This window comes from Bombus bifarius, unplaced genomic scaffold (genome assembly GCF_011952205.1).
Source record: "Bombus bifarius isolate JDL3187 unplaced genomic scaffold, Bbif_JDL3187 scf7180000007987, whole genome shotgun sequence".
NCBI lineage: Eukaryota > Metazoa > Arthropoda > Insecta > Hymenoptera > Apidae > Bombus > Bombus bifarius.
Genome location: NW_022884369.1, coordinates 2,948,181 through 2,959,834, shown reverse-complemented (window position 1 = coordinate 2,959,834; position 11,654 = coordinate 2,948,181). Strand labels below are relative to the sequence as shown.

The following is an 11,654-nucleotide window of genomic DNA, read 5'->3' as shown; positions in this document are numbered from 1 at the left end:
AAAATTAATACAGATTTACTTTCATTAAATTTATACAATATATAAACCTTCTCTATTTAACAATTTTATTTAGCAAACAAGATATACATACATACAACAAAATGCAATGAATGAAACTTTAATGCAATAGTGATCTTTTGTTTAAAATTAATAAGGGATTAAACTTATAAGAGATATATAAATTAATAGGAGATATGAATAGAATACATATTAAGATTACTTTGCATAAAACGTAATCTTATAATATATTTTTCTTACTGAATGAAATAATTAATCTTCACTTTCGTCTAACTCCTGTACAGGTACTGGTATATTACCGGAATCAACTTGATACATGTATTGTATCAAATCCACTATACGATGTGCATAACCATATTCATTGTCATACCTACAAATATTTATATTTTCGTTAATTAACTAACAAACTTTATATTTACTTCATTAATTATTTCATGTTATATTTTGTTATGTATTTATATTTAAAGATTAATCAGTTTGAAAATTTGTTACAAAATAATCTAAAGTAGTTAAACATAAAATTTATTATTTTACGATTTCAAAAAGAATTTGATAATAGTATTTATATCTGTATATATAAATTTCAAATGCATTTAAATATAATTTATGTACATATACGAATAAATAACAAATAATTAAGAAAAATTTATATTGCTTGTGTTGTTATTTAAATTGATTATTATATTAATAGAAGGAATGATTCGGTAAGTTCACAAAAGTCAAAAATATTGTTTATGAAATAATTTGACTTGATAATTACCAGGCAACAACTTTGATGAATGTGCTTGTCTGAGGAATTCCAGCTTTGGCATCGAAAATACACGAAAAGCTTGTCTTATTGAAATCGGATGACACACAATCATCATCTGTATAACCCAATATACCGTTTAGATCATTCTCTGACGCTGTTTTCATTGCTTCCTTCACTTCTTCATACGTTGTCGGTTTATTAACTCTAACATTAATAAAACTGTATAAATATGACACATGTTGCTATTTGATATTTGTTTGTATTAATTTTATAAATTAAGGAAAGTTAATTACTGTTGATATAAAGCTACTTTGTTCTTTAAAATTAATGTTTTTTGTTTTGAAATCTTGTAATATTATATGTGATATATATATATATATATATATATATATAATGTAATAAAATTTTTACTGTAATCAAATAAATTACTGTAATTGGCATTACCGAAAAGTCATGTCACATAAAGAAACATTTGGAATTGGTACTCTAAAGGCTATAGCAGATATTTTGCCTTTCAGTTCAGGGATAATTTTGTCCAATGATTTGGCAGCACCTGAAGACGTCGGAATAATATTTTGGAGAGCACCTCTACCATCTCTCCACAACTACAATACAGATACAATTATAACGTATTTTCTTAAATTAGTAAAACAAATCAATATGCACAAGTTATATCAGTAAATGTTAAAGTTCGAATTAGTTTTGTTCGTTCTAATATTATATGAAAATAAAAGAACTTATTAAGTTAATCATTAATCGTAATCAATTCCTAATTACTATCTCTATTAATACATAATATAAAATTATTGTTTTTTAAGTAACGTAAACATTAGATTCGACGACAAAATTTGATTTATTTTAATAGCTGCGATACTAAGGACAAAAAATATATTATTCTATTAAAGAGTGTTTTTATTGCTATATTAGAAACGTAATACTTTTCTTATTAAGTAGCATATTTTATTTCTGTAATATTTTTTTGTGTAACACATTAATAATACTATTATAACTATTAAAACTATTAAAAGTATGGGTTTTCGTAAATAAAGAGAGTTTGATAAAATATTTCGTAAATACCTTTCCTCTCTCTAGGGGCCCATCTAAAGTTCGTTGCATCGATGTTAAAGCGTGTACACTACTGATCATTACTTCAATAACGTCGAATTTATCATGCATCAATCGAATGATAGGTGCTGCACAGTTTGTTGTACAAGAAGCAGCTGATATTATTTTACCTTTTTTTGGATCATAACAAGCATGATTTACACCATAAACGATCATTGATGCATCTATAGAAGGTGCTGTAATAATTACTCTTTTAGCTCCACCGTCCATATGTAACTAAAATGAGGCAGATGTTTCCTTTATTCTCTAAACATTTATTTTATGTAATAGAATTTAAATATATCTTTATAAATTTTTTATGTATGTATTACATATAAGTTCAGTTTTTTCGTGAAATAGAAAAATTTCTACTCTTTATAATGAGTTACGAAGTTTGGATAATAAACGAAAGCTTTCTAAGTAGCATTATAATATAGACGATTGTAAATATTAAATCGAGATTGTAATACAACTATTAACAAATACACCAAAATTATAAATAATAGGTATGAAGGAACAATCTCTTTTCTTACGCTTGCTTTTTCTAAGGTAGTAAAAAGCCCAGTAGCCTCAATTACATATGTTACACCTGCTTCTCTCCAATTTATTTTACATGGGTTTTTTTCTTGAGATGTAGCTATTTTGTTGTCTTCAAAAGAAAAAATTTATTAAGTATTAATTTCATAAGTTTGTAAATCTATAATTTATTAATCGATCTTTTGTACTTATATTATAATGATATATTTACTTCATTATATCATTAATACAATATGTATATAGTATTAAATACAAAGTTTGTGCAGCGCCAGCTTTAATTAAATTGACTCAAGTAAAATATAATGTATGAATTATTAAATATACCTCCGATAATAATAAATCCATTTTCACATTCCAGCTTTACAGGATAAGGACCATGAGTCGAGTCAAATTTAAATAAATATATCATATAATCGGTTGAAATATACGGATCATTTATCATCTTAACCTAATACAATATATTTGTTTTACACTTGCTTGATATAAAAATATTTGCATGTAAAAGTAATTTTTTACTAATTCGTTACCGTAACATCCTTTTCAAGACAAGCACGTAAACACATTCTTCCTATTCTTCCAAATCCATTAATTCCTACAAATGCCATAACTTTACGAAAATGTTTCCTAGTATCAGTTTATAATATTTCAAAATTATATACCGCATTTGTATTCTACTTATTTTAGTTGTTCCGAAACGTCAAAAAGTCAATAGTGCGAATTTGTATACAAAATTGAAATAGACATATCGGAAAGTAGTTTTTTTATCAAAATTTGTTCATAATATAATGAACATTTACGATACACGGAAAAAATATATAATATAAACTTGTCATATCATGATTAATGAAAAATTTAATGAAAGAATGTTAAATTCGGTTATAAAATAAATTATCATAGTTTAGAATTTTAGATAACATCTTGATAATTTGAAAGTATAAAATAATATCTCAAGAATAAAATAAATTTTAACCGAGGTGTAAGAAATATTAAAAAATATTCGTGTATAAAACTTAATTTTTAAGGTTGTTGGTATAAAAATACGGCACTGATTAAGTTAACATTTCAACTTTCAAGGTTATTTCAAGGTCATTTCAAAGGCATAGTATGATAGTAGTATATATATAATGCGTTTTAACATCAGGTACAACAGTATGACATTGAAAATACGTAGTGTCATTTACAGAAGTCAAAGTGAGCTGGGCTTTTTGTCGAAAAATAATTTTTTTTGGAATTTTTTATATCGCAATTTATAGCCAGTTGAAATCTGTTTAACTTTTATTCAAAACATTTTTGTTGTAAAAGTAAGGGTTTGAAAAATCGTAACAAGAATAGCATAGTACACACATACATACATATATCCTGTATATGTGTAATACTATTTATAGAAATACATGTTTTCAAAGTCGTTCAACTTATGTTTGGAAAATTAATTTAAAAATTCATGTAAAAATAGGTTAAAATTTTTCAGTACGAAGCATCATGTAACAGCAGAAAGCAGATTTTGAAAATTCGTCAAATATTCGTATAGTTGATTTAATTAAATGTGTGTACTATTTCATAGTCGGTCATTTCTGTCGATATCAACATTTCTAAATATTAACAGCAATGTGAATTAAATGTTCTGAATATATACACAGTATAGTATATATATGTATACATGTGTACTTTAGAATCATCCTTTCAATATCATTTGAACGAATATCGTAGAGAGACAACAGTAGTAATATTATTATTATCTTCTTTTCATGCCCATACATATCTACTACGACCATTATGAAATGTGAAATAGTTTGATATTGGAAAGCAAACATCAACATTGTTACAAGAGTGAATTAATCCCAAGACGTTCCTCGATGAACAGTATTACACATGCTCGCAGTCAAGGAAGTCAGCTCAAGCTGTGAAATACCGAAATGGATATTTATTATCAGAACGGACTTTATTTAAGGAGGTTCGACGGTAAGTGAACTAATGTTATTTTTGATAAAATTTGTAATATTGTAATAGTAGAATGTGTATACGATACATATTATTAAAACGAATAAATAAATTATGAAGCATTTCTAATATTTTGTAGCTCGAAGAAGACATGAATAATTCATAATTTAAAGTAAAATGTAACATATTCTAATACCAATTAAACATGGAAGATTCACTACAGGAAATTACAGAAAAAATAAGATACAAATGTCCTTCTAATAAAATGTTAAAGGTAATTTGTTGCAATACTTAACTTTGAATTATATTGATATGATAAGTCATATTACGTATACCTATATTCATAAATAATATCATAAATTTCAGTATCATTTAAACAACTTCGGTCCGGAAAAAGATATTCGTAAATTAAAAGAAATATTTTTCATTAATAACATTCATCATAAAAGACAAATTTTTCAAGAAAAAATTCTATTTTTGTTCATACATCTTTATTATATCAAACGGATTTTGCACTACATATGAAAAATGAAGTCGCGTCATAGTACAAAACAGAAGGAAGGGAATATTTGATACAATAAAGACAATGCCTTAATTCCATTTGAACTGTGAAATGTATATAATTATATAGTAAATTATTTATTAGTATCTTCCTTTTTAATATAAAAATTCATGATACATGTTCCTAAATGCAAATTAATATTATTAAAAATTAGAAATATCATTTGTACATTAAAATAATTGCTACAGTAAATAATTAATTTCAACTTTTAAATTTTTTAAAATAAAATATTTTACAACACCTTATTCAGTACACTACAAATGATATTTTATATTTTAATGACTTAATATTAATTTGTATATTTTACATGTATAATTTTTATATATTAAAAAAATTGGTACTAATAAATTTTATGCTCAATACATTTCTTATAATAACTAAAAGTCATCTTTCAAATATTAAATAATAAAAAAGGAATTAATAAAATGTTTCATTTGCGCTATGGATGCAATATTAGTATTTAAGTGTGTAAAATCGGTCAACTCACCTTATGACTGTCCTACATTTTTCGATGACATATATTGTAAACAGGACGAACTGTTTCCACCTAAAGTTTATGATAAATAATTGAAAATATTTATTAAATATTTAGTTAAATTCATAAAAGAGAATTTGACTGCTTCAGATGAATATTAATCTGTAGCTAATCTCTAATTTCTTATATATAAAAGTTTTACTGTTGATAATAAAATGGTAATATGCGATGTATTTGGCGTAGGTAATCAAATTCTGTGTGTTATCAAACAAAAATTATGTACAATGTTAGAATAGAAGTAAAAATTTATAAGTAATTGTATCGCAGACTACAAGTCATTAAATTCAGGAATCCTTTTCATCATTATCATAATGATGAGTGCTTTATAAAGGATTTTCTGATGAAATGACTTTAAAAATAATATAACTGGTATGTTTAATATTTCGGATATTTAGTGTTTAGTTTGATAGTGTTTATTTGGATACTTAGTTTAGTGATTAATAATTATGTAACAATTAATTAAGTATAATTATATATTCTCATTAAAAAAACATTTGTGTTTGTATATAAAATATATTAAAAATAACAAAATTTCATTTAGAAAAAGTAGATATTAAAAAATAGATCAAATGTTGTCTTTGAGAAAATACATACAGTACATATTGAGAAACATTATTTTTTTAATAAATTGTAAATGAGTTTTCAAACAACTGTGTGAGATCTTCCTTTGATTGTTCTCGTGGTGCCAATTTTGTAATACGATGCTGAAAATAATGTAAGACTGGATTAGTAATGAAATAAGCTCAAAGATTATTTATAGCTTTAAAATGTGTGAAAAAAATATTGTATGATCATACAAATAATAAAATGTAAAAATATATATTATTATGTAACAATTGTATGAATTCGTCATATATAGCAGTATGAAATTTCAAAAATATGGCAAATTTATTTGATTGTCATAATTCATAATGTATAGTGACTAATAAATCACTACTGCAAATTGATTGTGGTTTTTATACCTACCAAAATATGTACACATGTTTTCTGGGTGAGAGATAATTTTAAACAGTTCGATTTAATGAAATTATTGAAATTAAGAAAAATATTTTAATTTGCAAGAAATTGTTATCTGTTTATCTGTTTAAAATTGCCGTTTTCATTTAGAAAGTTACTAAAGACAAAAATTTTGGTTCCTAGAAGCAATTAGTTTACATTTTCGTTACATACATTTACTTATTAATCAAAATAATTAAATTAAAACTTTGCTGATATTTGAGCGGCGTGGAAACGCGCGTTTCTTAGCTGCCTCCTTTGTAACGTCACGAGTCCGTTTCTTTCATGCATGGCAGTACACGTGTGGCGCCTTCGCAGACGTGTAACATTACGCGTTCTTCGGGTACATTCGGTATGTAGTCGGAGACGTTCGGTTTTCTAAATTTTTAATTGCTTATAACTTTTCCTTTTTAACAATTTTTAAAAACCAGAAAATATGTGTGTAAAATTTCTGTTTCCTGAATTCATTTACATAATCAGTGAAAAATGTGCAACAACCAAATTGAGCTATAATAACTATAAACAGGGTGTCCTATTTAAATACGTCCCTGCGAATATCTCCGAATTTACTTATGGTACTAGAAAAAACATATGGAGGTCAGCTTTGCTTTTTTAGATGGGATGTTTTAATGCATTAATCGATCCGTCTTTGAAACTATTCAAGGACAGATCGATTAATGCATTTTGGAAATATTCGCAGGAATCGATTTAAATAGGACACTGTACATAATTATATGTCACATTTTATCTAATACTAATTCAGTGACAATAATTCATTGAATTATTAATCTCTTAATATGTCTCTTAATAATGTCAAAACGTTAATTCGTCAGAAAACGCACCGTATCCATATCGTAATAATGAACCTTACTTGTGGTAGTGTGCCTTTGACTAAATTAGGTATATCTTCCTTTTTGAAACCTAATTCAGTCAAACCATTTTCAATTTTCATCACTTGCATGTACTCTTTTACAACGTCTGATAATATTTTGCCAGCATCACTTTTTTTAGCTCGGGTAATATCAGCACCAAGTAATTCAGCAGCTTCTAAATGCCTTTCTGCACATCCACTCCCAGTAAAAGAAAATACAGCAGGTGCTGATATAACAACTGAAAGACCATGTGGCACTATAGGATGATCTTTGTTATAACCCTATAATAAACAATGCATCAATATTATAATTCAACAAATATTTATTTAGATATATTAAATGTAATTAACCCTATATAATTATACAGGGTGGTTGGTAACTGGTGGTACAAGCGGAAAGGGGGTGATTCTACGCGAAAAAAGAAGTCGAAAATATAGAATAAAAATTTTTCATTTGAGGCTTTGTTTTCGAGAAAATCGACTTTGAATTTTCGCTCGGTATGCGTGCACTTTATCACGTCTCGTTATAACGGATCTCACTGTAGATCGTTGTCTCGATGGAAAATTAAAAAAAAAAAAAGAAAATAAAAAAATTTTTATTCTATATTTTCGACTTCTTTTTTCGCGTAGAATCACCCCCTTTCCGCTTGTACCACCAGTTACCAACCACCCTGTATATTCAGCAACATAATTTAATGACAATAATTGTCAATAACTATCTGTTGTGTTTAATGTATATGTACATTTATTTTGTATATGGCATAAGATGTGATTTTAATGTCACAAATCATACCTACTTTAATTTTGATAATTAACATTTTCCTTAATTCTTACATTTTTGTGTAATAAAAAAATTTACACTTTTATATTGTAGCAATTTAAGTACAGAAAAGTGTGTAATAATGCATTTAATATGTTTTGTTTTTACGAACAAGTTGATAAAATTATTATCTTTTCTATCATTTAAAATTAAATATACATACCTCTGGCTGAAAATTATGAACATTTCCACTAATAGAATAAGAAAGTGCATGACAAAGGTGAACTCCAGCATTACCAAATCCAACACCTGCCATGGTACTTGTAAGATGCATGTTACTTTTAGCTTCAAGATCATCTTGGTTATATACAGCTCTTTTAAAATATCTATGTGGAGAAAGCATAAATATTATATTTAAAAATATTTTTTTAATTTATACAATTATTACTTTATTGCTAATTTCATTTTGTAATTGGAAGTAATAGTGACACAATATGAAAACTATACAAATATAAATAGTTCTTAAGAAAGTTATAAAAAGAAAGCAAATTATGTTAATGTAGGCCATATTAAAAATATTAAAATTTATATTCTTATGATATTCTACTTGTTTATTATAATCGTTATATACTTTTTTTACAACAAACAATTACATACTTGCACATTATTTGAAGAGCATATTTTGCCCACACATCACTAATAGGATTGCTACCTTGATAGGCTGGTCTAAGAATTGGATTGGAAGGACAAGCTCTTTCTGTATATGGTATTGCAGTAAAAGATTCAAGAGCATGACAAAGCACATCAAAACCAGAATAAGCACAGACTCTTTCTGGCATGCTTAATGTATGATTTGGATCAATAAGACCTAAGGTAGGTCTCAGAGCTCTGTTGTAATTAAAATTCTCAAAATAAATAATTGTTCTGAATAATTTGAATTACAAATAACGTTTAATAATATATAACACACATGTACTCATTCATACACAAAATGTAAATTGTTTACAATTAAATAATAATTATATTGCAACATTGCTATTTATATATCATATTAGTACCTTTTCCTTGATAAGATCATTGATAATAAGTTACCTATTAGCAATTCCAGTTTTGGCTTTAAGTGGTTGATAATCAAAGATAGAAACACCAGTTGTTTCTGAACCAGTACCAGAGGTAGTTGGTACTGCTATTAATGGTTTTAATGGCACTGTAATTGGTTTTCCTTTACCAATTGGTGGATTTACGTAATCTAACAAGTCTGCTTGGGGATCAGAACTATAAAGATTTGCAGCTTTACAAGTGTCCATCACTGAACCACCTCCTACCTAATAATAATATTAAACCTATATTAAACTTCATAGTAAATAAATAATGTGTTATTAATTTATAGCTACAGCAATTAAAACTATAGCTAATCTTATAAATTTTAAAAATATAGGAGTAATTATCTTCATTTTTTCTTCTTACAATGCAGATTTGATAAAACTAATTATCTTCCTAATTCTTTATTTCTCAAAATGCAGAATTGCTGCTTGCTAGTTAAGAAACATAAAAATATGTCCTAAACATATTTTAGAAAAATGAGACTGATAATTTTCAAATAAGATTTGCGCATATATTTGTCTCTTACCGCTATAAAAGCATCAAATTGTCCACGTTTAGCGAATTCAATGGAATCTTTCAGACTTTGTTCTGTGGGTTCTACACGTACACTATCGTAAACTGTAGTTTGAATTCCATATTTAGTAAGGCTGTCCATAGCAGTTTTAAAAGGTGGTAAATTTATTAAGTTGGAATCTGTCATCAAACACACATTCTTTGAATTAAAATTTTGCATATCCATACCGAGTTCTTTTGTAACACCAACGCCATACCGCACTGTAGAACAAGCCATCTGCAATTATTTTAATCAAGATGAAATTAATAAAACTAATATTTAGTCAAAGTTTAATGAATAAAAGATGTATAAATTTAACTCCAATGCTATTTTTTATACTTTTTATTTGAGAAATATGAATTAAAAGAGTAAAATAAAGGATTGAATTATTGAATTTATTATTAAATTTCTATTTCTTAAAAATTCAGGAAAAAGCATCATATAGACATCACAGACTATTGGAAAAAGCAAAATAATTCTAAATATATATGATGGATTCTACTATAAATTTCACATGACAGCATAGTATGATAGTGTTAAAAATATTTAAATGAATTACGATCTTCTTTACATTTTATAATTATTTAATCAATAACAGACTTAGCTTCAATATTAGGTCATTTGTCATGAAATTTTGAAAATACATACTTCAAATGCATATTCTTTTGCTGGTATAGCATTAGCTACTGTACTACGAGCTTTTCTTAATTCATGTATAGTTGTACCTCCTGGATTTCCATGAGCTGGACATTTACATCTACAATTTTCATCAATTAATACCAAAAATGTTTAATTAAAATTAACTTAAAATACAATAAGAATGCCAATGAAAAAACAAAATTATTGATCTCAAAATATATAAAAATCTGTAATATTTGTACATTTGTAACATAAGTATATTAAATACATATTAAACACATATTATTATATATAATTGAATGTGTTATGTTCAATATAATAATTTTGTTAAATAATACAAATTTATTTATTTATTTATTATCAGACACATTAATTATATATAAATATATAATTGTTTAAAGTTTTTAGTATAAATTAGTTTATATTTTTTATATCATATGTCAATATTATAGAATTAACAAATATTGTAAAATCTATAATCTTTTAGTATATTGCGTAAATAATAATATCATTAAATATCCTGTTAAGCATTATATAAAAAATAATGTGAAATTGTTTTAATATAGATTAAGTGTATAATATACATATAATTTTTTCGACTTATAGTACGAATACATTTTGAAAACAATATCCATATGTATATGTACATGTGTATGTATATTACATATATGTATATACTCACGATTGAGAAGAAATAACTCGCAATAGATCTATGATACGTTTTTTGGAAATCATCTTTACGTAATATAATATATAATTATAAATAAAACGAGAATTTAAAGCAAAAGTATTGACATATGTTTTAAGTATCCTTTGATCTCTTGTGCTGTTTTCTACTGAGTCTTCAGATATTATTCTCTTCTAGTTATCTACTATATATACACATACGTGTGACATAATATTACGTAGATAACAGTCAGTGCCGTATTAATATTATCATTTACATTCCCACTAACAAGAAATGTTTAATAACAATTTAGTCGTATTAACTTCTAATGATACATTAGATACATATCATGATACATACAATACCGTTTATTAATTGAAATTAATACATTTAATTAATAACGTAGTATTCTTTGAATTTTATATGTATAAACTGGTACAAAATATGTATATTCGAAAATTATTATATCGTAACTATAGTTAGGTAACAAGTTGCTTAAAACACATACATGTTATCAGTTTATTTATATTAGTTAGCGTCACTGATAATAGGATCAAAACATGTTAACTACATATTGAGATTATTTTCACGAATACCAACCGTACATCATATGGTATGT

The 11,654-nt window shown here is 25.8% G+C and overlaps 2 protein-coding genes and 2 long non-coding RNA genes across 4 annotated transcripts; 2 read left to right on the top strand and 2 right to left on the bottom strand.

The window, feature by feature from the left end:
• Positions 1 to 119: 119 nt before the first annotated feature.
• On the bottom strand, positions 120 to 3,041 carry LOC117205254 (glyceraldehyde-3-phosphate dehydrogenase-like). The gene is made up of 7 exons (XM_033443471.1): positions 2,938 to 3,041; positions 2,735 to 2,858; positions 2,407 to 2,522; positions 1,847 to 2,110; positions 1,214 to 1,374; positions 779 to 973; positions 120 to 388 (listed from the first exon to the last, which is right to left on the bottom strand). The coding sequence occupies exons 1-7, from the start codon at positions 3,013 to 3,015 to the stop codon at positions 271 to 273; spliced, it is 1,056 nt and encodes a 351-aa protein (XP_033299362.1). The 5' UTR covers positions 3,016 to 3,041; the 3' UTR covers positions 120 to 270.
• Positions 3,042 to 4,180: 1,139 nt separating this feature from the next.
• On the top strand, positions 4,181 to 5,039 carry LOC117205255. The gene is made up of 3 exons (XR_004487208.1): positions 4,181 to 4,369; positions 4,488 to 4,622; positions 4,715 to 5,039. It is a non-coding gene; the product is annotated as an uncharacterized LOC117205255 (long non-coding RNA).
• A 905-nt stretch (positions 5,040 to 5,944) lies between these two features.
• On the bottom strand, positions 5,945 to 11,224 carry LOC117205219 (probable hydroxyacid-oxoacid transhydrogenase, mitochondrial). The gene is made up of 8 exons (XM_033443404.1): positions 11,051 to 11,224; positions 10,378 to 10,486; positions 9,703 to 9,966; positions 9,165 to 9,397; positions 8,730 to 8,960; positions 8,296 to 8,458; positions 7,313 to 7,594; positions 5,945 to 6,149 (listed from the first exon to the last, which is right to left on the bottom strand). Exons 1-8 carry the CDS (start codon positions 11,101 to 11,103, stop codon positions 6,066 to 6,068), a joined length of 1,419 nt encoding a protein of 472 aa, XP_033299295.1. The 5' UTR covers positions 11,104 to 11,224; the 3' UTR covers positions 5,945 to 6,065.
• LOC117205220 lies at positions 6,607 to 9,116 on the top strand. Its single transcript, XR_004487198.1, has 2 exons — positions 6,607 to 6,793; positions 8,793 to 9,116. It is a non-coding gene; the product is annotated as an uncharacterized LOC117205220 (long non-coding RNA).
• Positions 11,225 to 11,654: the final 430 nt, after the last annotated feature.

Coding starts and splice junctions, on each gene's coding strand:
- LOC117205219 (XM_033443404.1), bottom strand. CDS start 11,103: ATGATTTCCAAAAAACGTATCATAGATCTATTGCGAGTTATTTCTTCT. Junction 7,595..8,295: donor TTCATAATTTTCAGCCAGAG/GTATGTATATTT, acceptor TGTTTATTATAG/GGTTATAACAAAGATCATCC. Junction 6,150..7,312: donor TCAAAGGCACACTACCACAA/GTAAGGTTCATT, acceptor CATTATTTTCAG/CATCGTATTACAAAATTGGC.
- LOC117205254 (XM_033443471.1), bottom strand. CDS start 3,015: ATGGCATTTGTAGGAATTAATGGATTTGGAAGAATAGGAAGAATGTGT. Junction 2,523..2,734: donor TGGATTTATTATTATCGGAG/GTATATTTAATA, acceptor TTTCTTTTGAAG/ACAACAAAATAGCTACATCT. Junction 2,111..2,406: donor CTACCTTAGAAAAAGCAAGC/GTAAGAAAAGAG, acceptor GCCTCATTTTAG/TTACATATGGACGGTGGAGC.